Here is a 27,457-nt window from a genome sequence, read left to right on the forward strand (position 1 = left end):
GAGATGCAACCATCTCCCCCTTAACTGATTGACAGATAACAGTAAATTAACAAGTGATGTTTATTAGTTTAATATTCAATATTAAATGGTGAACAGAATCAAAAGGCTGCTCCATAGAACTGAGTGACTTTGAAACCCCTGAAATTCCAAAATGCTGACTTGGGGACGTGAAGTGCTTTGGATCCATCTCTGCTCTGCCAGTCCTGTTCCTCCCTCCATTGGATCCCACCTCAGCTCTGCCAGTGAATTTCCCATTCCTGCAGCCAGCAGCTTGGCAAAAACCCATTTAACAGCAGCTTTGCTTGATTCAAGGTTGCAGAATTTGGCCTCTCCTCGTTTTTGGGTCGTCTGGGTTCCGTGCCCTGTGCTGAAGTGCTGAGCAGAACTTGGCAGGGGCTGTCCCCTCCCCAGCATTGCTTGTTTGGTATAACATTAGGAAATAAATTAAGGAGTTACACGAGCTTTGCTTCACAGCAAAAAGAAGGAAGAAAGTTTTCAGATAAGTTTCTGAATCATAACCCAGCAAAGATTTATAATAAAAAATTTATATGCAAACCTCTGCAGTGTACTGAGTTTAAATCAACCCCATTACATAATGACCCTTGTCTTAACACAGGAAGTCAAATACAAAAAAAATGAACCTGATTGATTGTAATTAGAGCAAAAATCTTATTGAACAGAGCAGAGCCACTGCTCCCCAGCAAGGTGTGCCATGGACAGCTATAAAAATCTGAAATCACCTCCTCACAGCTCTAAAATTTCAATTCTCACAGGTAATAAGTGGAGGAATTCTGAACTACACCCAGCTCATCCCTGTAAACCAGTTCCCAGATTTAAAGTTACTTCAAGTGTAAAAAGGAGGATTAAGGAGAAATAAAGGAGAAACTCTACAACCCCCCTCTGGAGCTCCCCAGCCACAAAGCAGGGACAGTGTGCAAGACCAGAAATCTTTATCCACAAAGATTTTATCTTCTGAATTTTCATTCACATTTCTTTCTTTAATTTTTTTTTAATATCCCATAATTAATTTTTCAGACTGGATTCCTTAAGGGCCAGGTTCACGGAGATAAATAACCTGGTAACCACTCTGATCCCCAGAAGATTTTGATTAATTTGGATACAGCTTTGACAAACATTAAATCTCTTCTTTAATGATGTTCCTCAAACAAAACAGTTAGCAAAATATCTGAATTTCCTTGTATAATGTCACATTTTAATGTAAACATCAAATAATGTACCAAAAGTTTTACCGGAAAAAAAAAAATTAAAGCGGCACAATTCTTTATACCACTGGAGAAGAGGGGAGGAAAAAGCCAGATTACAAACATTTACACATGCATAGTGGAAAAAAAATTAAACAAACAAACAAAAAAGTATTTTACTAAATTCACGCATTTTTTTTAAAATAGTTATTAAATCTACTAAGCACCAACATACCTAAAAATTTATTTTCAGCTTCATGATTCATTTAAAAAACCTATCAAATTAACTTTTCAAACAAGCTTATATTATTAGCTTGTCCAAAAATAAAATGTAGAGTTTTTTGGGTTTTTTGTTAATTTTTTTCTTCTTTTTTCTATTTTTTTATTATTTTTTCAAAGTATACCAATACTTTTATCTGAATGTTTCCAAACAATGGCATAGGTGTCTGCAAAGAACGCCTTTACTTTACCCTACAGTGGATGGAAAATACAATACCACATCATACAGAATCTAAAACTATAAAAGTCTGAGAATGCAGCATCCCTTCACAAAAAAGCTGATAAAACTGAAATTATTTAGAAGATGCTGCACCTTTATTAAAAAAAAAAAAAAAAATTAAATGAATTTAAGCAGAAATAACATACATTTTTACATTAACTGGCCATTTCTGGTACAGAAACCCAGCATAGTATGCTAATGTTATTGAATAAATGTAAATGCTACTTACAATCTTCTTAAATACAATTTAGACAAACTTTTTTTTTCTTTTTTTTTCTTTTTCCTTTTTTTTTTCCTTTTTTCAAGTTGTACAGGTAATCTCTCAGCTGCTAGTTTAATGCAACATATCATTAACATTACACAAATTAAAAAATAACACGTGTGTGTCTTCCTACAGAAAAGCTTCCAAAAACCCGACCCACATCAAAAAATGCAAAATAATGGAATATAACTAAAAAAAAAAAAAAAAAATTAGTTGCAAGTCTAGCAGCAAAGCAATTAAGTGAGGATATATTTACCAATATAAACAAAGGGAATATTTGCAACTACAGGTGAAGCCCCAACTATCTTAGATCTACCAACACAAATAAAAATTAAATTCTCTCTAAAAAAAATAATCTGATTATTTAAAATAGGAGTAAAAGCCATTGCTACCTGATGAACTACCTAGGCTAAGTTCCTGAAACAAGGACAGGGGGTCGCTGTTCTTTTTTGTCTGCTCAGGAGGAGGTTTGGGCTTGGGGGGAGCCCGCAGGGCGCTGGCGTAGGACATGGCGGGTTTGGTGCCGCCCGCGGGCTGGGGGCTGCTGCTGTTGGACTCCACCAGCTGCTTGCTGGGCATCAGAGGGGGGAACTGGCCCAGATGCTGGAGCACGTTGTAGTTGAAGGAGTTGGAGAGCTGGATGTTCTCAGCCTTCAGGTGTTCCTCCGGGGGCTTGGCCGCCTTCGGGGGAGCTGCGAAGGAGAAAGCGCAGTTGGAGCAAAGAGCGGCTCTGACTCAGCCAATGCACCTGCAGCAAGCCCAAAGGCAGAGCTGCCACCACCCCACCCCTCTGGTAACCTCCTCCCACAGCGCCCATCTGCTGTGTTTAGTCACTCTGACAATGGAGTTCACAGAATGACACCATCCCAGCATGGGCTGGGCTGGAAGGGATCTTAAAGCTCATCCTGCTCCATCCCTGGCCACAGGCACCTTCCACCAGGGCTGCTTGCTCCAAGCCCCATCCAGCCCAGCCTGGAAGTATCTGAATTCATTCCCAACTCCTGGAGCAAGCAGCAGCAGCACAAGGCTGCCATTACTAAGCCCATCCCCCGTGTGTTTGTACCCTGCAGCTGCAACCCCAAACCTGCAATTCCGCACAGCGGATTCTCCGGGTGCACTGAGGGGAAGCTGCTTCCCAATGGGATCTACTCTAATTTAAGCACTTTATCCACTGAGACAGCACAAAGAGTATTTCATTCTTCTTGCTTTACAGCTTAATAGGCTAAAATTAAAATTTACAGCACCATATATAATTCATTCTCCAACAGCAATTCAGAGTCCTGAATGCCAACCAACTAATTATTGGTATTTCAGGCTGAATGCATTCTTGCTAATTGATATGTTCTTGCTCCACATTTAACAACTCCTGTAACTATCAGGAAAAATGGTGCTTTAAACCATAGGTATAAAACTGCTTTCAAATGAATTTCCTGAATCCTAATGAGGTCCCTTACTTTTGTCTGGAGAATTCTGCTGTCTTGCACAGCCAGAGAGACACTACACAGAAACACAGCTCCATGTTCTATCTACAACAGTCTAGGAACTGGGCAACAGATATATTCTGTAATTATTTCAGTCTTTAATCATAGAATGGTTTTTTTTTAAGTGCATCTACAAAAATGTACCACCAAATGAGTGCAAAAGTAGAAAAACATAAAGTTTCTCACTGGAAGAGAGAAACTCTTCTCACACACAGGCTTCTGCTTTTTATAGAGCACTCAAAAAAAAACCAAACAAACAAACAAACAAAAAAACCAACAGCAAAAAAACCCCAACAACCCTAAAACCAACCCATAGAAGAATGGATATGGAAAGAACACAAGCAAAGCAATTTTGCTAGGGTTGCTATGATTCAACAAAAAACAAACAACCCAGAACATGAGCAAAAAACCTCCCAAAATAACCACAGCACTCAAGAGAAAACAAGTAATGACAAGCAGGGCCAGAGGTGAAAGCTGTGTGTGGTAGAGGTGTCTAAGAGAAGGAAAAATATGAAATACACATCTTGAATGAGAACTTAAATAATTTTCTTTCCATGAACAGAAAAAGCAATGCATATCAAACTCTCAAATTGCAATTCTGGGGGAAGTGCCTGCATAGAACAAGGCAGAGGAATTGACAGCAGCTCTCCCTGTGCTCCATGAATCCCTCCTGACCCAACCCAACACTGGTGGCACAGCCACTCCTGGTGTGCAGGAGAGATCAGTCTGGGGTCACTCCCTCTCAGGCAGGGACAGGACTTTCACAGCATCACATCCTCATGGGGTTTTATTTCAGGGCTAAAAACCAACAGCAACAAGAACAGAGCAGTTGCTGGTCATTAACCCTTAGCTCTATAAAACACATTTGGGCTGTAAATATGATCACAGGCAGCGAGCTGTAAATGTGGAAAGCCACAGCAGCCATTAAATGGAGATGTGTTTGCATGAACCATTAGATACAGGGCTCTGTTTCATATACATTTATTGACAAAACAGAAACCATGCTTAACTACAATTAAAAACATTTCATTGCAAATGCAGTTACCAGTGAGAACTTGGTATTTTCACTTAGAATTTAGTATTTGACAGCAAATGTGTGTATATGGTACTTCTTACATACACATCTGTCCTCTGAGGACTTTACTCACAAACAGGTTCTCAAGCTTTTCATTAAAGCAAAGCAATGTGGGACTGGCTGATCCCAACCCAAATGTGCCAGGGTTCCTGAGTTCCTCTTAGATAACCACAGAGTTTGGAGAGCAACTCTGTGTGAGCAATTCAGTGATGAATGCCACATAATGCTGTGCATTCAGCTCCTTGATTTTCAGTAAAAATAGAAATAGATTGAAGGAGGTGCCCTGAGCTTGAAGCTTTGAACTTAGCTATGAAAGATGCTGCCATAAATACGGGTTTGCAAAATAACATTTTCACATTTTGGAAATTAAAAGGCACATTAGGAATTTAATTCTTGAGTGCTGTCGCTGATATAAAGAGCTTTTCTCATTCATTCTACTCTGCATGTTCCTACTTCAGAATTACTATGAAATTACAAGATGTTTTACGTTTATAAAGTTTGGTGAAAAGCAATTAAATCTTTTAAGGCCAATAAAACCAGCTTATAAATATTTTTCCACATTATTAGGTGGTTTTAATATCCACACTGGAATACTGTTTGCATTTTTATTAATTTTGTTTTTAAATTACCACTGGAGATCCTTAAAGCAAATTCACAGGGAAGAAACTGTACTATCCTGGTAATATTGTTTTTCATAAACACAAGAAATAGAGAAAACAGAAGAACTGCTCCAGCTCTCTCCTTGCAGCTTTTTTTTTTCATCTCTGAAAAGTTAATTTAGTTTCTGTCTGCTCAATCAATCAACACTGCTGCTACCACCAGGGAAGCCACATTCCACTGAGATTCTTCCACGGTGAGGGAGAATTTAAACTCGTCACTCCTTTGATGAAGTACCAGAATTTACTAGAGAAACGCTGAGAGCACTAATTCAGTTTATATGTTGCTCCCTCAGACTGTAATACCAACACAAAATATCACTGATTCTGGAAACAATCAATCTATCTTGCAAATAAATCCCACCAGTCACCTTAGCTCTCTCCAGCACAAATTCAGCTGCACTTGAAGCCACTGTAAGAGATTTTCTGGGTTTAGTGGAGATTTTGGAGAAGCCTAAGAAGCAGCAATGCTCTTTTAGCTGAATAGCAGGATTGTGACAGTGTTCATAGGGATCCAAGGATGAGGGAAGAGATGAGGATCTGACTCCACATTTCACAAGGCTGATTTATTATTTTACGATATATATTATATTAAAACTATACTAAAAGAACAGAAGAAAGGATTTCATCAGAAGGCTGGCTAAGAACAGAAAAAGAAAGAATGATAACAAAGGTTTGTGGCTTGGACAGAGGGCCCAAGCCAGCTGACTGTGACTGGCCATTAATTAGAAACAACCACATGAGACCAATCCCAGATGCACCTGTTGCATTCCACAGCAGCAGATAATCACTGTTTACATTTTGTTCCTGAGGCCTCTCAGCTTCTCAAGAGGAAAAATCCTAAGGAAAGGATTTTCCATAAAACATGTCAGTGACACAGGATGTCACCAAGAAACGGGATTATTCCAAGCAAACCTATAACAACTGAAACAAGAAATAATTCCAGAACCTTTGCTTGGATTGGCTGTACCCACCTAGCAGCTCCCGGGGGGGAACGGCTCTGCTGGCTCCGTTGCATGGAATGTTCGGGTACGGGGCAGAGGAGGAGGAGTTCACCCACAGCTCAGGGGAGGAGTAGTTGAATGAGGACTGGTTACTGTGGTCCTGAAGCTCTTTACACTGACCAAGACTGTCTTGAGGAGTGCTTAATTCTTCAGAACAAGCCTGGACTGAACTAGAGGAAATTCTTCTTTGGTACAACGGCCTGCCTGGTCCTCTTGGTTCATACTGTGAACAAAAGGGAAAAAAAACCAAACCGTAAAATAGCATTATGCTCTTTTGATTCAACTGCATGTATCAAACACCATTTTCCCATTCAATAATTTCCCTGAAATGTCTTACCAAAAACCCCTAGTTTTTTGCATTTCCAAAATACTAACACATTTCAAGTTATATGTGCATACAGCAGTCACTGATCACGTATTTTGATCACACAAAATACAGAATTTTAAAGGAAGTGCAAAGAACATCAACTGGGATTTCTTAATTCTTATCAACCTTTATATCTCACACTCCTACGTGGGTGTTGGATCACACAGTGAGGAGGAAGATACCCAGCATTTACAGATGAAGCAAAGGAAGCACAGAAGAGCAAGGAAAAAAAAATGTTCTTACAATGCAGTCAGGAAAAAAATGGCTTTTCCTTTTCCAAAGGATAAATTGGTGACTTGTACACCAGGATCTGGGTAGGTAGGACACATTTATATACTGGATTTTGTACATACAAAACAAATGCTCTGGAGAAGCAAGTGCCCTCAGGAGAAATAATGCAGAGAATTTTATCTGAAACCACAGAAATTACTTGCTTCCATAAACCCTGTAGATCATGCAGATGTAAACGGCAGGAGCTCCATCAATTAACCTGTGGGCTTCAAGAGTTCAGATTTAAGGGCCCTCTAAGCTTTCTCAAGATTCAAAGCAAGTCTCTTGTATTACATTTTATTTTTAACAATAAATGCAGTATTTACACCCATCTGCAGTGACTAACAAGAGCACCAATAACAGAAAACTTACAGAGGTAAATCTAGACTTGATAAAGGGGAAAAAATCCTAATGAAATGTCACAAGAAATTAGCAAAACAAATATCAAATAACTTGCTTGCAGAGTCCAACTATTGTTACTATAGCATCCACAAAAAACAAGAGAAAAAAGTGAATGAAAGGAAGCTTCTTATTATATATCTTATTTCTGTTGCCACAATTAAGGGATCAATACTTGGATATCCTGTCAATCCACTCCCCTAAGGAAATTTGTCAACAACAAAACAAACAAACAAAAAAATTCATAAATTACTGCTCAAATCAACCCAAAAAGTATACATTCATTGAGTTTAAAAGGGCTATTTTGGTAAGCAATCAGGAATTTATCAAAGTTCTGGACACTTGCAAGTACAGAACCACACAGAATAATTCCAGTATTCCCTCTGATGTGCAGTTCAGATCTGGTTTGAGTAAACACATGCAAAAGCTTTCAAGTATCAAGTCAATTAACAGCTTTCTAAGTAGAGATTGAGGAAACAGTGTAGTAAGGACACCAAAAGTCAAGAAATCTGCCCTGACAAGTGCCTTGTCTGTCAAAAACACACCTAAAACCCCATTTTGATTTCTTTGTGCATTCAGTCCTACCCACCAGCTGAAGAAGCAGTTTTGGAAAGTTTATAAGCAAGTCTCTGTCTTGTAACACTTTTACTGCATTTGGCATTTCTGTCACATATTTTGAAAGGAAGAAGAAACAAGAACTAAACCGAATTTACACTAATTACATAAAGGCTCACTCTATTTGTCTTCAGATAGCAGGAACTGTCACAAGCTCTATAGGAATATTTATTGGTTTATTACTGCTGAAAAGCCATTGTTCCTACATCCCGCTGTACTGACAGCATTAACTGTTGTCACAAAGTATTAGATTTTATACAGGGTGCTATGACTTAATGGAGTGAGACAGCAAATTTCTAAATGTCTATAAACTCAAACCTTACTACAGCTCTGGCTGGGCCTGAGGACTCCATTAACCTCTCTGGATCTGTGTAAGACAGAAATTTGTAAAATGCACTGAAATTCAATTTTATTTATTTTATTCAGGCTCATAAACTAAATATTTTCTGTTTTCAGAAGTTGATAAACAAATTAAATATGTATTGTGTGAGACAGCGATGAGCACGGCTCCCTCCCCAGCCTCTGTAAAAACCTTAACAGAAATGCATCACAGAACAAGCCACTTATGTACAAATATTGGATTACATGCACTCAGTGAGAATATTAATTCTCACATTCCTGGAATGCAAGCTGGCTCCAGGATACTCTGTGTTTGCACATCATACACTCCTCAGCACCTCAGATTCCAACAGAGATTAAAACCTCCTGTTCAAATGTGACCTGTCCTAGCTGTGAGTGCTGGCACACCCCCTCAGAGCCCAGGACAAGGGGAGATGAAGAGGGACAGAGCCAGCTGTGTGTGGCAGGGTGTGCTGGAGCCAGCCTCAGGCAGCACAGCTGGATGGCTCTGATTTCCAACACACAGCCCTCAAAGTACACGGGATGGTTTTGTAACAAATCAATGCAGGCAGGGTGGGAGTATGAAATCAGGTTTTGGACCATGTTGGAACAACTCTACAGCTCTGGTCTGGTATGAGAGGGAACTCAAGCACATCCACAGCTCAACACTGAGTTAACTGGCTGGGTGATCTCAGCTGACTGACCAGAGCTTCCACCTGGGCTGTGGTTGATTTTCACTGCAGATAAATGACACACAGACACAGAGCAATGACTGCATGAAAACCCAGAGCAACATTCCAAAAGCCAAGGCTTTCCACTGAGCAGAGAAAACATTACACCTACAGCAACAGGAACCCCAAATCTGCTCAGGGAGAACAGCAGAGAGGCAGAGAACGATTCCACCTCACAGAAATTCCCACTGTGAGCTTTCAATGAGTGAGGTGTTTCGCATTCCTGGCCACTTCACAACACAATTTGATATTACAAGGACAGGACAAGTGCAAGGCAGACAGAACACCCACCTCTTCTAAGCTGTGGAGCGAAGAAGCAGAAACTGCTCGAGATGCGAGTGGATGAAATGGCTCCTGACCGACTGCGTGCTGATGATTCTGGATTTGTATAAAAGGGCTTTGCTGCGACCTGTGGGGCAGTGGAGGTATTCCATAGTGAAAGCCCTGCCCCAGGAGGTGATTCTGCTGCAGGTTAGCATAAGTCCAGGACCCATCAGGTTGCAGGTATTTCAAGGGAGACGGGGTTATGTGTTCGGATGGCATTGAGAAAGGGGGGTTGTACATTTGGGGTAAATGCTGCTGAAATGCTGGGTTAGTGGGCAGTTCAATGTCTCTGCTGTTCTCAGTGAAGTTGGGGAAGTGGTTGGAGTTGCAGGAAGGAGAAGGGAGTGCTGGTGGGCTCCGGGGCTGCACTTGTCTGTATTGCAACAGTCTCGACTGCGGGGGCGGCATTTCGGCGCCGTCCCGGCTCTCGCTGGGATCGCGCTGCGACAGCTCCCGGAGCAAGTCCTGGAATCTGCACCAACACAACAAATGCAGCAGGGAAAGAGGAAAAAAAAAAAAAAAAAAGAAGTTTTGCTGAAATCTCACTCTTTGAAATACAGAAAACTCAGAGAACAGAACACTGAATTTAAATATTCTCATCTTTGCACTTGCTGACCCTAACTTCAAAGGATGTGACTGAGCAATCAGAAATTAGGCACAAGAGGATTAATTGGATGAAATACCCACCTGAATCATCTCAAAGTTTTAATAACTCTTGAGATTTCCTTTCCAGTCAGAAGAATCAATTTTTTGTTATCTCTTAAGAGACAACTAAAGGTAAGGATTTCCTGCTTTACTACACAAAGCAAAAAGTTCACATAGTTAAAGACAATTTTAACTCCTTTCAAGGCAAAAGCCAGAACAATCAGGGACTCCCCTCACTTTCACAATATATTTCTAAACTTCTTCAAAAGGTCAATTCAATTCAGCACTTCAAAGAGTCAGCTAAGAGGTCATTTAGATGCTTTACCATGGCTATAACAAACCAGATGGAAAAGAAAGCATAGTGGGAGATGACAGTAAACAGAGGCAATTCAAAAATCCAGCCTTTACAATATACATGATTAAAGTTGATGACCACTGGAACCATTTTTCTGTTGATTCTCAACAGCTTCCTTTCTTGCCCCCTAAAGCTCCATCTCAAATACAAGCATATTTTTTAAAATCTGCTTTTAAAGCAAAGGTTTTTTGAAAAGGAAGAAAAGTTCAGGTTTCACTGGGGAGCAGTGTCTAGGGAGGGGCTGTTTTGTTTCTTTTTAAGCACACAAATCTCAGACTGCTACTTCAAATTGAAGAATTTACAACTTAAATAGGCCTTAACTACACTCAGACACCTCTTTCATAAAAACACAAGGTTGTTACTCTCTATCCATTCCTCATTCCATAAATACAGCACTGAAAAGCTCCATAAAAATATTTTTCCACTACAGCTTTACTACCCAATATACTAACAGAATAAAGCATAACACATAATAAAAGCATAGTTGTAAGTCAGCCTGCCAACTATTTTAACCTTCATAATAACAGCAGCAAAAAGCAATACCTTTAAGTGCCTTGCACTTGATCACAGTGTTACAGATAGGTGCCCACTGCTCAATTTTACACAAGCTCTGATGACTCAGTAAACAAATACCTTGAATATGTTGCCTCTGTTTCATCTTCTGTATTACTGGCAAGTTTCCAGTTTGCCCTAACTTGCTGCTGTTGATGTAATCCAATTGGTTGCTGAGGAAGATGTGGTAGATGAGGATGGTGATGGTGTTGATATGGAATAGTGCCTTGACTGAGATAGGCATTATGTTCATTCCATTGCTGTAACCTGGCTTGTTGTTGCTGCCTTATTGTTTCCAAAGCTACATTTCCATGCATACGATCTATAAAAATAGTTTTAAAAAAAAATTTTATCTAATGCCCCTTTTTAAAGATCTTTATGTCAGAAAAAAAAAAAAAAAGAAAGAATACTTTTTATACAGTTTATTCCAGGGTCTATTATACACTAACTGCATTGCAGTGCATAACCTGGTTATTTAAATCATATGGAAAATCATATAAACATGAATCTTCTAATAAAGTGCTGAATATTCAAACATGCCTCAAGCAGCAAATTATGTTCAATGACATTACTTATGGAAACTAACCCAACAATGACCCAATTCAGAGCAATATGCCTGAAAAAGGTAAATACCTCCTTCATATTCACTTCAATGTAGTTATAATTGCACACTCTGAATTTAAATAAAGAAAAGTCACCTACCTAAAGTGTCCCCTAAGGGCATTCCTGATGGATTCTCTTCAATGAAGTTGTTCAAGTGGGTTGGCAGAACTGGGTTGTGCTGTGCAATAGGCCTCAAAGGATTATTGACTTCTTGTAACAGAGGTGGGGGGTGTTGCTCTGAAATCACAGCATCTACAGCAGGAGAATGTGGTCGGTGGGGAATGGGATTATTAAAAAAGGACTGGCTGGGGCCTGCCTGGAAAGCAGGGGAAAGCTGCGGAGGTGGTGGAGGCTGCTGATTCAAGTGATTATGCTGCTGAACTACCTGGCTCTGCTGGGGTGGCATTTGGTTGGGCTGTTCAGGCAAGTGATTTTGCTGTTGGTTTAAGAGGTTTTGCTGCTGCTGCTGCTGCTGCAGAGGGTAGGGCTGCCTCGGGATCTGGGAGAGGTGCTGGAAGTGGCGGCTGGGCACCGCGAACTGGGAGTGGGGCGGGGTCAGGTGCAGGTTCAGCTGCCTGGGGGCTGGGTTGTCTTTGCGGTGGAATTTAGCACTGGGGTAACCCACGCTGGAACGGGACTCTGGGCTTCTCTGCTGAGGGGCTGCTTCTAGATCAACCTGCAAAAGGAGAGTGAAAGGCTTTGAGAATTTGCATTTAAAAAATTGAAATAAAAGACATTTCGGTTTGACTAAATGAATGACTAAACATAATGATCAAATTCATTAAGAGGGAGTATGAAATAACAAACAAACAAAAATATCCAAATCCATAAAAAATAAACAAACAAACAAAACCAGATACCCAGACAAGGGAAACCCACCTGCTTGGATTCCAGAGGTTTCTTCTCAGGTGTTCGAATTTTATTGATTTCAGGTCCAGCAGTGTTTTCACTTTTACCTAAAAATATTTACAAAATTATTTTGTTTCCATAGGCAAATTATTTTTTTGGGATTTTTTTCCCTCAGACACAAGAAAATTAACTTATTAGTAAGGCATTTACAGCACCACAGACATTTAGTATCATCCACCTAAATAACACTTTCCCTTTAATCTCTACACTTTGTTCATTAATAACCACTAAGTAGTTCTCCCAGCTTAATTGCAAATAACATCAGCAGTACTGTGGAAGGGAGATGGAACAATTACACCCTCAACAGCCCTTCCCACCTCCCATTCCCTCTGAATCTCACAACATCCCAGTTATTCCATTTGTAATGGCAAATCCCATCTGTGGATCCCTCGATCAGGGAGAAAAGGGCGAAGCACAGAAAGGATGGAGGAAGGAAAATCCTTCCCACGATCCCATTTCAAGCAGAAAGTCCCCCCAGAGCAGAGCAGCTTGCAGAGGCATCCCAAGCACTGACCATTTCGAGTTTGCTCGTGCTGCTCCTTGTCCTGGTGGGGGAGCTGCTGCTGTCCTAGGCTAACGGGGGAGTGGTGGCCCAGGCCGTAGGGGATCGGGGACCCTCGCCCGTGTGCCTGTAACAGGTTCATGTTATATGCCATGGCTGCTTGGTGAGTAATGAGGCGAGGGTCGACTGCAAACCTACCCTGATACCCCGTCCACGGTACCTGTGGGGTAAACAAACATTAAAACAAAAATTAAAATTAAAAAAAAAAAAAGAGAGAGATGTGATCTGTTAAGGTACATAAATTAAAGGCAGTGATAACAAGCATGCTGGTATTAGGTCAGTGGCAAGAGTTTTTCAAGCATTAGATGACCTGACACACTTACACACAACTACAGCTGGTGCTGGGAGGGGAGAGCTCTAAGGGCAGGCAAAACGAGGACACAGATTTTTGAGGAGAACCTTGGGCAAAAATTTTTCTAAATTTTTTCAAAACCCATTCTTGTTTCAGTGGTTTTGAAGTTCGGAGAGAAAAGACTGATGGATAAATTATAGTTTAATAAATTTCAGATTAAACCCTTCTCTAGTAAATAGAAATTGTGAAATTCAAGCAAATCCAAAGCCCTTTCTCCTGGTAGCTACAAGATATTGGGCTGTGGATCAGAGGGAACAAAGACAGGAGCCTCAAAGGTGAGGAGCAGACCTTGCAGCACCCAGGGCTGGGATTCTGCAGCTCTGCACCCCCGGGCACTCAGTGAAGCTCCCAGGAGCATTGGTGGAACCCAGAGAGTGCCCACAGGGAATCACAGTCCCAAGTGTCTGTGCTACAGGACATGTGTGCTGCAGAGGCAAAGCAAAATCCACCTCCTGAAAGCAGCTACAAAATCAGGATTTTTACAATGGCTTCGAGTTTATTCCTAAAAGGAATGCTAAGGAAGGCAGCTCTGCATCAAATGAGTTCAAACTCGTCCTGTAGGGAATTTATTAAAAGAAGGGAAATCTGTGAACAAGAGGAGAGTGCAGGGAGTCATCCCCAACACTGAGGCTGCCACAGCATCCTTTAGTGATGGCAGCAGAAAACCTCCTCCAGCTTTTACCTTGGCTATGGAAACTGCATTAAACAAAGACATCATTTTATCTTCCACCAACATAAGCACATTTTACTTCAATCCCTGCTTCTTTCAAGTGTAACAACTTTCATCCAATTCTTTTTTTAAATTACCATTTGCCCTTGAAATGTGCACTTTGAACTTCAACTTTAGGCTACTATTGCATCTGTACAACCCCAAATCACCTCCAAGTCTCTTTTCAAAAGTAGCAGTCTCATTAGTACCTCAGTCTTCCCACTTAATTATTTAAAAATCCATCCTCAGGGAAGGTGAGTCCAAAATACTTGTTTTTATTACATTTCTTTTGATTGGAAACACATAAAAAATATATTAACCTTGGAACAATAAGACAGAGTTTTTAAATTACCTTGGTTTGATATTAATATAATGTGAGCAAGCATGACAAAGGTACAGCTGCTGGCCTTCTCATTGCATTTAAATTTATCCATCAAATGCAGATTTCTAGTAAGCTTGGAAAAAGGAAAATTCCTTGGCCTAGCAAAGAAAACCAATTTACAGCTGCAGCTGATCTAAGACACAAAACTGAAACTACAGCAAGTCCCCTGTTCAGCATCCATAACCCAAATTACAACAGAGGACTCATAATTATTGGAAAAAAACAAATTAGCTGTATTCCAACATTTAGCACTATGAATGGAATTAAACACATCTGCATGCGTGGGTTCCACATCCTTTGCACGGTCCTCAGGAGCTGTGTACAACACAGACATGTTACTCCACAAGCTTCTGCAGCCTTTGTTCTTTCCTTGCATTTTCCTCCTGGAATATGTTGACTGTGAAGGGTAAAAATAAAGCAGAGGCTGCTTCTTTAACGTGTGCAAATTTTGGTGGGACAGTTTTATTTATAATCCAAAATTCCATGCATAAATGTAGCCTAAAAGACGTGCTTAGAGATCTTCATTCTGTTCCCAAATGTCATTAAGGGAAGGGATTGGAGAGGAAACTGGTTCACTATGAGGTTCTGGAAGGGAAAAACATCCCATTATGCTTATTTTTCTTATCACTTCACTTCAGACACCTTGCACTGCAGACATCCAAAACTTGTAATTTAGGCTGTGTGATGCCAATAAAGAGAAACAAACTTGGTGTGAATCACTGAGGTCTCTCCAATGATTAAGAACTGAACCAGGCAAATAATTCCGAGGCAGGTGTCTCAAGTCAGATGAGACAGATTCCACTGGTGTGCCTAAAACACACAAATTACATGAACATGAAATTGCTTTTAGCCTGCCTGGAGTTGTTTGGGGGAGCAAAGCTTTCAGGTCTTTATTTTCTGCTTGTCCTCTGCACAGCCACTCCTAAAGCCAGCAAAGCCCAGAGATTGGGAGTGCTGAAAAACCCTGCAAGAAATTCGCTGTCTGATTATGCCATACATTTATGTGCCCACAATAACTGAGGTGGGGAGGGGGGAGAAACAGAAAATGAATTCTTACAGGCAAAGGCACAGACATGACCATATTTCCTCCATAGACAGCAGGTACATAGAGAATACTTGTCCCAGTGTGTGGATCTATCCTTTGAACAGGACTTGGAGATTTCCCCAGGTTGGGGTGAGGTCCCAGAGGAGGAGGGGGAGGAGTGTATGCTCGGATAGGATTTCCAATTAGAACAGAAGGATTGGGCTGAACTGAAAATAAAGATAAAAATAAAATATATATATATATACCAAAAAAAGAAGATTTATACACAAAAAAAACATGAAGATGACAATTTCTTTGTTTTTTCATCTTAACAGTATCTATCTTGATAAAGTAAGCGTGCAACTCTCTAACAGCACAGGTCTGATACACCAACAGAAAGCATTAATCAAATCCTGTATTCCATTTCAAAAATTTGAAGAGGCAGAAAACAGGAGTTGAGACACAGAGAAACAGGTAGCTGGTAAGTGCATTAATGAAAGAATGTCCCAAACCAATTAAATATGCTGACAGTCAGGGTGGCTGTAAGCACTGATCAAAAATTAAAATAACCCTCCTTTCCTTAGCAGGGAAGACAAGCTCTAAACTAATGCTTTTCCAAATTAATAACAAAATTATTCAGCTGTTGCATGCTACCTTGCAAAGGTATGATCAGTAATATCTGGAAGTATGACAACACAATTTAACTTCTAAGTGCCTCAGAAAGCAGTGCATGCAAAATGATGTCCAAACCCTTCTAGTGCAAACACCCTGGTACAGGACTGTACATGATGAATTTCAAACACAGATATTGTTTTTACAGGTCAACAACTGTGTTTGTGTTAAAACTTTAAAACAAGTGCACACAACACATATAAAGGGTGAGCCTCAGAAATATCAAATGTCCATTTAACAGTCTATGATCTGATTCCCACATGCAAACAACAAGTAAATGGCTTTCAAACAGAGAAGAGACCAGATTCTCAATGCATGTCACACTGCTGTCAGCTTCAGAGGGCTCAGGAAATCCCCAGGAACTGCAGAGGCACTCACCAATTCCATCAGGTGGGAAATGGTCATTCTGGTTATGATGATGGACCTTGCCCTTTAAAGGAAAAAACCAATAATAGTGATCTTTGCCTTCTTACATAAACCAAAGCTTTTTATTTCAAGTGAACGTGATAATTCAACATAAAACAGTTTTAAAGGAGTCAGCCCAACAATTTATTCTTACAAATTCAACCATCCAGTTCCACCACCTGCCTATGAATTCACAAAGCTGGACACAAAACACCACTAATTCAATTAACCAGTGGGTCATTACAGCTCCCTCTGGGAAAACCCTCTCCAAGGCCTGTTTTCAGATGCAAAGAGATTTACAGCAGGTATTCTGAGTTTCTTTTCTCACCATTTTATTTCCCCCTGTCCCACATCTTTCAGGAGCAGCACCACTGTAACCCTCATTACTCCTCTGCCACAGCAGCTTCAGTGGAAGCAAAATCCATTTTCTGCTCCAGGTTCCAGCTCAGGAATGCTGGAGACAAAGGAGCTGCCCCAGTTTTACTCAGGTGCTCTCCCTGCCCCATCTCATTTATCAGCTTCTGGGCTGTGACTGCTCCCCAAAAGTGCAATACAGGAGAGGAAAGAACCCCAGTGCTGGGGGAACTGTCCTTCCTTGGTGAAACATTAGAAAAGGATTTTAACAAACCTGAGTTATCCCTCCTACTTTTCTCATGAGTTTGCAGCATCAACTAATTAGTTAATATTCATAAACTGTGAGCACTGCCAGCATGCTCTCAAGTCCTTTGCAGCACAGAAATACTTTACTTAATCTGGACCTAAGTACGTTCAGAAATTTAAAATAAATCTAGAAACGCTTTGATGCTGCAAAACTTTTCTTGCCCAGGAGATAAGTCTAGGCAGTTTTCCAGCACTCTGAGCAAATTAGTCAGGCTACAAAGACAGGTTGTTTGACAATGTTGACTCATGCATAAGCCAGATTAAAGAACCGGTCTCCAAATTTTCCTCTCATTTGAAAAATGAATTATGGAAAAATAAAATAATAATTGCTTTTCATTGCAGCACTTAAACAAAGGAAGCCTGTTTATTCAGCAGAGAAAGATTCAATCTGAAAACGTGGAGGAGCTGTAGCCTTAATCACTCATGGCCAGCACAGAGCATTTCTGTATCTGCTACAATGTCAGAGGCAAGCAGCATGTGCAGAGGTCTGACAAAGCAGAGGTCTGACAAAGCTCTGCTCTAACCTGTCAGACCTGGATTTTATAGGTGCCATATTTTTCAAATTGAAATACCACCTACTTACATAAGTTTATAAGAAAATAATGACCTAAATTTGTAAGAGGAGCTGTCCTGATCAATGGCAGTTTCAGGATCAGATTGGTAAATAAAAGTCAACTGGGGCCACCAGGAAGCTGGGGAAGGGAGCTGCTGCCTTTCCTTTCTCTTTTTCTCCTCACAGTTTTGAAGGCTTTACTATTTCATAACAGTCTCTTATGAAACTCAATTGTTATAATTTCTCAAAGATTTTCACACCAAGGTTCATGTCCCCACCCATCTCCAGGATACCTAAACCCACCCTAGAACTGATGGTGAGTGACAACACCGGAGCACAAATACCCTCAGTTTCCTCTAAAAACTGGCTCCACCTTTGGAATATAAAAATCCACATTACATAAAGGCTCTCAGAGGAAGCCCAGACCAAGATTTAGGTGAGTGCAGGTGTTAACAGCCTTGTCATTCTTTGGATGCCCCTTCAGTCAACAAACAGGAGTAGAGGGAGTTCTCCAGAGATTTATCCTGACCTGTGATCCTCCCTGACTGCAGGAAATCTCTGGGGGGATGCTGCATCCTGCTTTAAGTGCCTGAACCCAGACCAAAGCTGGCAGGCAGCGAGTGGGAGGTAGGGAAGTTGTAAACTCAGAGCTTAATTTGCTGTATGTGAACTACCCCAAGGGAAACTCTGGATTCTGGAAACTTTCCCTTTCCACATCATCACCTTCAATAAAGGCTGTCCCCATGCAGCTCCAGCCCTCCTTCCCTGCCATGCCTGGCCACAGGAACAGGGCACAAGGCACCCACAGCTCCAAGCTGCCCGCTCGCCTCTCAGACAAGACTCAAATTTCCCCTTCTTTAAAATCTAAACAGCAAAGAGGTTTTTAATGCCCCTACATAAATCCAGGAGCAATTCTGCTGAATAAGAAGTGCTGCTTGTACAAAACCAAGACAAGCCTGACTTGCACAATGTCCATAAACTCACCACAAAACATGACTAAAAACTGTTCTTTTTTTTTTTTTGGCTACAACATTTTCCTACCAGCACTAGGTTTTAATCCTTCATTTTTAATGTTAAATACTTTGCTTAGGATGTCTAAAATAAGCAAAGCCACCCATCTGCTTTTAAAACTTGAGCAAAGGGAAATGCATCCCTGATCCCAGCTGTATTCTCAGAGTATCTGATTATTACCTGTGCTGTTACTGCACACACTCACTACCTATCAGTGGCATTCAGAGGAAAGATTTTATTTAGAATTGTGGTACAGGTGGTTGAAACACTTCAGATCTGAAGATGAAAATAGTGTTGGCAGTTGGAACACCACAAGGGCTTAGTTTACCAACAAACTAAAGCAAAATAAACAGAGCTGTCTACTTACAAGACTCTCACTTTCCCCAACACTCACTCCCCTTTTTTTCCTAAATGTACTATACCTGCATTTTCAAGTACTTTTTTTTTTTTTCATTTAGGAAACTAAAAGTATTAATAATGACATTCTATTATTAAGGAAAAGACTGAAGAGCTCATGAAAAATGAGAGTGCAGCAGTGGCTTTTAAAGACAATTTCGTAATTTCTGGTTTTCTGTAGGCCCAGTGTTTTGACACATGACTAGAAGCTTTAGAAATCTGGTGTTTGTTTCAGAAAGTAATGCATGCATCTTGATGAAGAAACCAAATGTTCTCCCTTACAAGCTCCCTTTAGGGAAGGACTGCCAAAGGGAAGGCTTTCCTCTTTGTATTAAAAAAACCTGTCGTAAAAATTTCATTTCAATGATACAGCCTGGAACAAAAATGCAAAGCTATGGGAAATATGTGCAGTTCTTCCTTCCTGTACACTGAGTTCATCACAAAGCTGACAATCCGTATTTCAGTTCTATCTCTAAACACAATTTAATTAAATTACAACCCAAATGATTTTGATATAAACTACAAAGAATTATTAAAACAGAATTCATTACTAATATATCACCCCCCCAAGAAAGCTCTAAAATTTTGTGTTGCTCTTTATCATCCTAAGGAAGCTATGTATTTTCATCACTTCTTCACCTGCTTTTATAAAAAGAGCTGATGAAATTACCACTCAGAGGTAATTTTATCTTTCTGTCCTCTTGATGCTAATGAAATCTGGTCTTCTGAAGGACATTATCACTGAGCTAATCTATGCAATAAACCAGTTTACAACATATTTTTAATTACATCAAAAATTATCTTACATAACTTAAGTCCTTGAATTTCAAATGTGATATTTAGACCAAACCAAATCCCTTTTGGCTATTATTTTGTTGGCTTTTTTTACTCCTTGTCACTGTCTGTATCAACCTGTTGTTTCTTGGGGTACAGCTTGGGACTGGCTCTTGCTCAGAGGGTTTAATCTGGTTTATCTAAATCTTAAATTTCCAGGGCTGAAGCTCTCCAGGGTCACTGCAAAACTGCCAATGAACAGGCCAGAGTGAGCCAAGGCGTGCTGCAGAAAGGAAACAAGGCTTGGACAACCCCAAGCTATATTGCTAAAAACTTCACGACAACACAAGTCTAGAGCCGAGGATCCCTCTGGAATTTGCATTCATATCTGATTGCACTGATGCAATTTTAAAACAAACAGCTCGTTCCATAAACCTTTCATGCTATTTGTGCAGGTTCCCTCCCAGCTGCAGGCAGAAGGCGTCCCCAGCACTCTGTACCTTTGGAGGTGACTGCTGCTGCTTGCTGGGGTTGGCTGAGTGCTGGTGCCGCAGCGCGCGCGGGATGAACTCGGGGGCCAGCGGGTTCAGCACGTAGGTTTTCTTTAACTCCAGAGCTTCCAGCTGAGCTTTGATCTGCTCAAACGTGATGCCATGCAGACTTTCATTCTCGTGGCACAGGGCAATGAACCTTTCCCAGAATTTCCTATGGAAATGATTTTTACAAACAGTGAGGAAAGCTCAATGGCTGTTATTAAAATGAAAACAGATTTAACGTGACTGTGGGACACTTTTATTGTTTGTGGGTGCTCGTTTTACACACCAATCCATCCCCCCCGAGCCTGCTCCCTGCAGCTGAGCCCCACAGCACCGTGCAAAGCTCCCCAGGCACTCCAAATGCACACACAGCTCTGCCCATGGGCACCAGCTCACAGCCCTGGCTGGGTACCACGTTTGGTATCAATGCCATGGACAGCTCAACTCAGAACTTTTTCCTAGAAAACCAAAAACAGCAAACTCCATGCTTAAAATTCTGGAATGTATGATTAAAGGCATTTAATGAAGCTCAAACAGTGACAGGAATTACACAGATTCTCAGTCCCAGAAGTTGTCAAGAACATTCTCTGAATTTAGGCAGATCCTTCAGTGTAACAAATACCAAAGCTAACAAAAAACAAATACAAAGGGTTTTGAGATATGCCCTCAGAACCACTCTTGTGAAACACTTCAGAGGCATGTGAAAATTAATATTTTGGGGAGTTTCTAGAGATTCTTTGAGATCCTCTAGTGGAAAACAAACAAAAGCATGAACTTTAGTGCATGTCATATTTTTCTATAACATACAGAAGTATTTTTGAGCTAGGAAAACAACCATCAGATGATGCATAACTTCTCTATGAAAATTCTGTTTCCAACTATTTGGAGGATGGAGGGGCTTTTCAAACCATGCAATAAAGAACATTCCTCCTTGTCTTCTGCTTTCTCATGGCACATCTTTCTACTGCTTTATAAAAGAAAAGTCTTTTTTTTCTGTTAACATCCATAGCAGGATCTACACAAAATTTTACACTTATGATTTTTTTTCGCCTCAAAGGAACTTTTTGGGTGAAGTTACTGAAGCTTAAAAGTTATTTAATAAGGTCTGAAGATGTCACTTTAAAAAAAAAACCCAACAAACCTGACTGTGCTGTCTCTTTCAAAAATATCAAGGGTAAAGGTGTGCTTGACTCTAACTCCTGCTTGTTCACCCTTCAGTAATAAGGTCTGGCCTATCAGCAAACTCTGTTCTTTCCCCAAAACCTGCAAAATGAGGAACTGCAGCAGACTAATTGTACCAGCAGTGTCACATTCTGCTGAGTAGCTGACTTTGTGAGAAAGAACAAATGTCTGTCTTGCAAGAATACTGTGCTGCTTGTGATGTTTTTAGGAATTCAGAATTGTTTTCCCTAAAAGCCCATTTCTGTTGTGATTTCATACAGGCAAGAAATGCTCTTTTAAAATTCAGGATGCAGGTTGGCCCTTTTTCTGTATTTTGCTCTAAGGCAAACAGATCCTGCAAGGTTTTAAATGAGAATTAAAACCCAAAATTAAAAGCATCACCGGGATGCTTTAATGATGGAATTCCCTCTGATTAATCAATTCAGTCACCAAACCTACTGCCAAGTAGCCCAAATCCACTGAGACCCATCCACTTTTGCTGAGAATGCCCCAAGCAGTCTCTCTACACATGGAACACTTGTTCTGGGGTGGAAGAACAGAGAACAAAACCCTGCTGCCTCGGAGTGTGCTCGGGAGTTTAAAGGGGGTGTCTGCCAAAACAGCTCTGTCTAGTCCAGCTGGAGCACACAGGAATGTAATGATTACCCTGGGCATACTTCACAAAGCTCTCTACAACTATCATTACAGTCTTGACTCATTTTGACAGGTATTAGAATATTTATAAAATTCAAGTACACTCGAAACTTTTTTGAGGTCTGTTTTTCCTAACGAAATGTCACTTCTTTCAGACTTCCCTACTCCTGTTGGACTAAAAAAGAACCATCTTCCCAGCAGCCTCCCTGAGCCCCTCCAGCACTATTTTCAAAGAGTGAACGTTCAATTATTCAGCGAAACAAGACAATGGTGTATTAAAGGGAAAGCTCGAGATACATCTTAATAAAGTTCCAGTGCTCCTTGTTTCTTAATTATCTTTCAGTTTTATAATTTGGAGCAGCTCTACATCTATAAACAGCTGCTGGTCTTCAAAATGCAAACCAAATCCTCAACTGCCAGCACTGTAATTTATTACCATGCTGACAGCTTGTATTTTTATTTTATTAAGTTTTTGCACACTCTATTTCACATACTTTGAAGAAGCTCTTAGGAGGCACAGGGGATCCTTCTCATCAGCTCATTACATAAACTACCCCTTGCCTAAAAAACCCAGCCAGGTAAGGGAAAAGTGAATTAAACCCACAACAATTATTTCTCTGTCGGTAAGATGTTAGCAGCCATTTAAAGCAGATCATTGCATTCATGTACAGACACTCCTGACATGGCCCCAGCAGGGAAGTGGTGAAATTCAGGTTATATCTCATAAATACAGAAAACAAAGGTTTGAATTGCATTTGGCTTTTTCAACTCTAATCTTTGAAAACCACATCCCTTCTCAACACAGCAGCAGAAGCATTGCTCAGGAAAGTAGAACACAACATAGATATAACAACTAACATGTATTTTTAGCTTTATTTTAATAATGTAGTCAGTGCACTGTTTCCTCTCTTGGAGAATAAGCTGCAGGGTTTATCTCTGATCATCTCAAAATTTCAGCTCTTCCATCCAAAAAAACCCTTTGAAGAACAAGAACTCGGAACCTTTAACATATCATTAAGTGTTTACATATCTCAGCGTTTTTCACATTTCTTCATTTAGGTCTATAAAATGTAAATCCACTCAAATCTTAACAAGTTTTTTCCTAGTGTCATGAAGACCTACCAAAACATAAATAATGTTTTTCAAGTCTTCTACCATCCTATGACTGCCATAACATTCAAATCACAATTTTAAACTCCAAATTATGCATTACCTTTATTTGTATATAAAATTGCAATGAGTGTACAAAAAACTCTACTAGAAAGTAAAATCAAGCATGTTCAATTGCTAAGTGAAAATTTGAGCAATTATAAATATATGAAAGGACAGTTTGTCCATGGCCAGGTGAGGGTATCTCACATTTTTCCCTGTTATATATGATGGCAACCATCACTTTCCTAAATCCACCAGTCACAAATAAACACATTTTCCAGTACCCTTAGCCCTGATTAACCAAGGAGCACAGAGAAATTACCTGCATCTTCCAATGGAACATAAAGCAATAGGATCTCCAACCACAGCTACTAAGGATTGTGCTCTTGTGATGGCAGTGTTGAGAAGTTTGTAATTAGACAGAAAACCATAATCCAAGTCTTCTGTGGAATCCTCCAGTAACTGCTCTTTCCTTTTAATTGGAGTTTGCTTATGTTTGCATGTGTGCCGTGTTCGTACTGTGCTGAGGAACAGAACTCTGAACTGTTTTCCTAAAATGAAACAAAAAACATCTCTGAGATAATTGTTGCTATTTCTGCTCCTACCGTGGCCAGACCACTGCCCTTGCCAGCCAGATTTCACACCTAGATGTTCTGAACTCATAGCTACCCTTCACATGAAGAGCTTTATGCAAGAGTAATAAGATTTAAAATTTTTAAAAGATGCACTATAAATAGCATATTCCATTACAAGAATATTTCCTCTTTAAAAAACTTACTTTTTCACCTTGATATTAATCACTCCTGAACTTTCTGAAATGGTAATTATCTTTACAGCATTGCCTATGAGTCAATAACAAATCTTGAATTTATTTATTCTACCTTAAAAATAAATTCTGGACATTCTTGATTCATATTTTTAAATTTCTCAAATGCATTAATATCCACCATGAAAAAACAGAGCAAACCACTCACTGTCACTCAGTTACTTTATCATCTGCCTTTGTTTATTACTGACTAGAAGTGCAACCTAGCAACAGGCTATGCCTACACAAAATCTTTGTTATCAATGTGATTTCAGGAAGAAACACCTAAATTTTTAGACTCCTTGCAGTTTATTCCACAGATGGAAAAGAAATCAGTAAAGATTCCACAGATGGAAAAGATAATCAGTAAAACATTTTGAGGCTAAAGCTCTGTTCCATTTGTATTTGGAACTCTAAAACCTATCAGTTTGTTAAAAACATTAAAATTCTGTTAAAAACCTATTGAGTTCTACAATTTTCACTTCATGTTTAAGTAAAGCTGAACTTAATTCTGAGAAAAGATAAAGATATCTTTTTGAGAGAAGATAAATCTCACATCCATAAAGCTTTGTTCCATTTGTATTTGGAACTCCAAAACCAATCAGTTTGTTAAAAACATTAAAATTCTGTTAAATACCTATTGGTTTCTACAATTTTCACTCAACTTAGTTCTTAAGCAAGGCTGAACTTAATTCTGAGAAAAGATAAAGATATCTTTTTGAGAGAAGATAAATCTCACATCCATAAAGCTCTGTTCTATTTGTATTTGGGACTCCAAAACCAATCAGTTTGTTAAAAACATTAAAATTCTGTTAAATACCTATTGGTTTCTACAATTTTCACTCAACTTAGTTCTTAAGCAAGGCTGAACTTAATTCTGAGAAAAGATAAAGATATCTTATTGAGAGAAGATAAATCTCACATCCATAAAGCTCTGTTCTATTTGTATTTGGGACCTCTAAAACCAATCAGTTTGTTAAAAACATTAAAATTCTGTTAAATACCTATTTGTTTCTACAATTTTCACTCAATTTTTAAGCAAGGCTGAACTTAATTCTGAGAAAAGATAAAGATATCTTTTTGAGAGAAGATAAATCTCACATCCATAAAGCTCTGTTCTATTTGTATTTGGGACCTCTAAAACCAATCAGTTTGTTAAAAACATTAAAATTCTGTTAAATACCTATTTGTTTCTACAATTTTCACTCAATTTTTAAGCAAGGCTGAACTTAATTCTGAGAAAAGATAAAGATATCTTTTTGAGAGAAGATAAATCTCACATCCATAAAGCTCTGTTCTATTTGTATTTGGGACCTCTAAAACCAATCAGTTTGTTAAAAACATTAAAATTCTGTTAAATACCTATTGGTTTCTACAATTTTCACTCAATTTTTAAGCAAGGCTGAACTTAATTCTGAGAAAAGATAAAGATATCTTTTTGAGAGAAGATAAATCTCACATCCACTGAGATAAATGAGATCAATCCCACATCTCACATCCATCGAACCGATAGCGCTGGAGCAACATCTGTACCACAGCTCTCCTTTTGCTCCCACAGCTTTAGGGCAATTTTAGCCAACTCCAGGGTAATTTACTGCAGTTATTACAGCAGCAGACACTTCCCCTTGGCCAGGCCAGCGCTCACCCTGCACGTTGAGCACCCTCTCCACGCTGACGTCCGACAGGCGCTTCTTGCGCAGCTCGGCGCGGATGCGGAACACCTGGTCGGCGTACGGGGTCACCACCCCGATGCTGCCATCGTCCAGCTTGCCCCAGGCCACTGGCCACTTCCTCCTCAGCTCCTCCACGCGCTCCACCACTTCAAACACCTGGGGAAAAAGGCAGCATTCTCAAAAGTTGTGTCCCACTGAGCAGCGCTCTTTGATATGGAAAGGGGTTTGAGCTTTAAGGCTTGGAAACGCTGCCATGACACAGCGTTACACAAGCATTGATACTGCTGCATCCCACGGGGACACTCTGAAGTATCCTGGAGTAAAACAATGTATTCACTATACAGCACCCTTCTTTAGCTTGAAATAAGTTTCCTCACTTAAAATTACAAACTTGAAAATTACATTGTTAACCTTAATTTTCATTCCTAGATTCTTACAAAAATATCAAGCGCACTTAGACCTTTCTTGCCATACTTCAAGTTATTTCTGTAAGTAAATGTACTGCCCAAATAGCTGTAATTTAATTTGTATTCTGTATTTGATATATGTCATCTTATCATGTCTGATAACTCTAGACACAGCATCCATGTACCAGAGCACAATGATCTCCCATTCCAAAGGATACCATTGGGAGTTTCAGGTAATTCATCACCTGCTAGTTCCTCTCTGTGAAATATTATGAAATGTGCTACCTGAGAAGATTAATGTGTATTAAAACCTAAAAACCTCCCCCTGTGAAGAGACAGCCTCCAAGTAACCTCCTGCCAAAGCAGCTCATCTCAACACACCAGAGGTACTGCACTGCACAAGGCATTTCTGAGTAACCTTACAGAAGGTTTGTGATTCCTTTTCTTTTTTTTTCAATTACATTCAATAAATATTTCTCGAGCTATTTAAAGCACAATAATTCATGGTGCTGTTTTCCTACAGCATTTCAAATGCAAGCTCAGCCTCTTAAAGAAGAAAAAAAAAATCAGTTAATCCTTAAAAAGTCACAAATAGTTTATTTTTGGCCATTTCAGAGGATAGTAAAAATATGGGACTGTTTTTAAGCAAGTCCTGAATGTTTTTGTGACATCAATTCTTGCATTTAAAAGCCAGCTCTGCTGACAAAGGCAATTAGAATAAACTTTGATATCTATAAAAACCATAACACAAAAATAAGGATCTATTGTAGGAAGTTTGGCAAGATTCTCTAAAAGGATATAGCTTCTAGGTATGTATTTAGAATTAATACCACACAGGGAAATTTTAAAATGAAGACCAACAAGGGAAAGTGCATTTCCCAGAATAATTCTTAATATAGGCATCAATGAACCACAAGATGCCCCAATGCAAACATCCATTAAGGGTCAAACAGAAAAAATCTCCCTCATCATCTAATTCCAGTTTTTCCTGCTGGTGTTTAAGGAGCCGTTGTCCTTCATTTCTGCCTGTGGCCATTAATGACTCACAGTTTTCAGACAGTTACTTGGCCACTGAAGATATTTTTAGGTCCTTTACAACTTTTTTTAAATGGCAAAGCAACCCAAGTAGATTAATGAAAGCAGTCAGGTGTCCAGAAGTCATTGGAGCTTCTTATTTCAGAAGATATTTTAATGCAGCAAAGAATGTTTAACAATGCAGCACAACAACAACAAACAGGTTTCAAATTGTGCAGCAGAGGAACCCCACCATGATCAACAAGG

The 27,457-nt window shown here is 39.7% G+C and overlaps 1 protein-coding gene across 1 annotated transcript in view; it reads right to left on the reverse strand.

The window, feature by feature from the left end:
* Positions 1–36: 36 nt before the first annotated feature.
* Positions 37–27,457, reverse strand: part of HELZ (helicase with zinc finger) — a 72,200-nt gene continuing 44,779 nt past the window's right edge. Inside the window, exons 19-30 of the mRNA XM_059485588.1 lie at positions 25,742–25,925; positions 23,614–23,842; positions 20,289–20,493; positions 16,368–16,419; positions 15,351–15,544; positions 12,803–13,010; positions 12,259–12,335; positions 11,479–12,055; positions 10,858–11,098; positions 9,192–9,696; positions 6,150–6,402; positions 37–2,655 (exon numbers count right to left, since the gene is read on the reverse strand). Coding sequence (XP_059341571.1) covers positions 2,324–2,655; positions 6,150–6,402; positions 9,192–9,696; positions 10,858–11,098; positions 11,479–12,055; positions 12,259–12,335; positions 12,803–13,010; positions 15,351–15,544; positions 16,368–16,419; positions 20,289–20,493; positions 23,614–23,842; positions 25,742–25,925 — 3,057 coding nt within the window. The 3' untranslated portion in view covers positions 37–2,323. The remainder of the gene's footprint in view (positions 2,656–6,149; positions 6,403–9,191; positions 9,697–10,857; positions 11,099–11,478; positions 12,056–12,258; positions 12,336–12,802; positions 13,011–15,350; positions 15,545–16,367; positions 16,420–20,288; positions 20,494–23,613; positions 23,843–25,741; positions 25,926–27,457) is intronic.

Source organism: Ammospiza nelsoni, chromosome 19 (assembly GCF_027579445.1).
Source record: "Ammospiza nelsoni isolate bAmmNel1 chromosome 19, bAmmNel1.pri, whole genome shotgun sequence".
NCBI classification, from domain to species: domain Eukaryota; kingdom Metazoa; phylum Chordata; class Aves; order Passeriformes; family Passerellidae; genus Ammospiza; species Ammospiza nelsoni.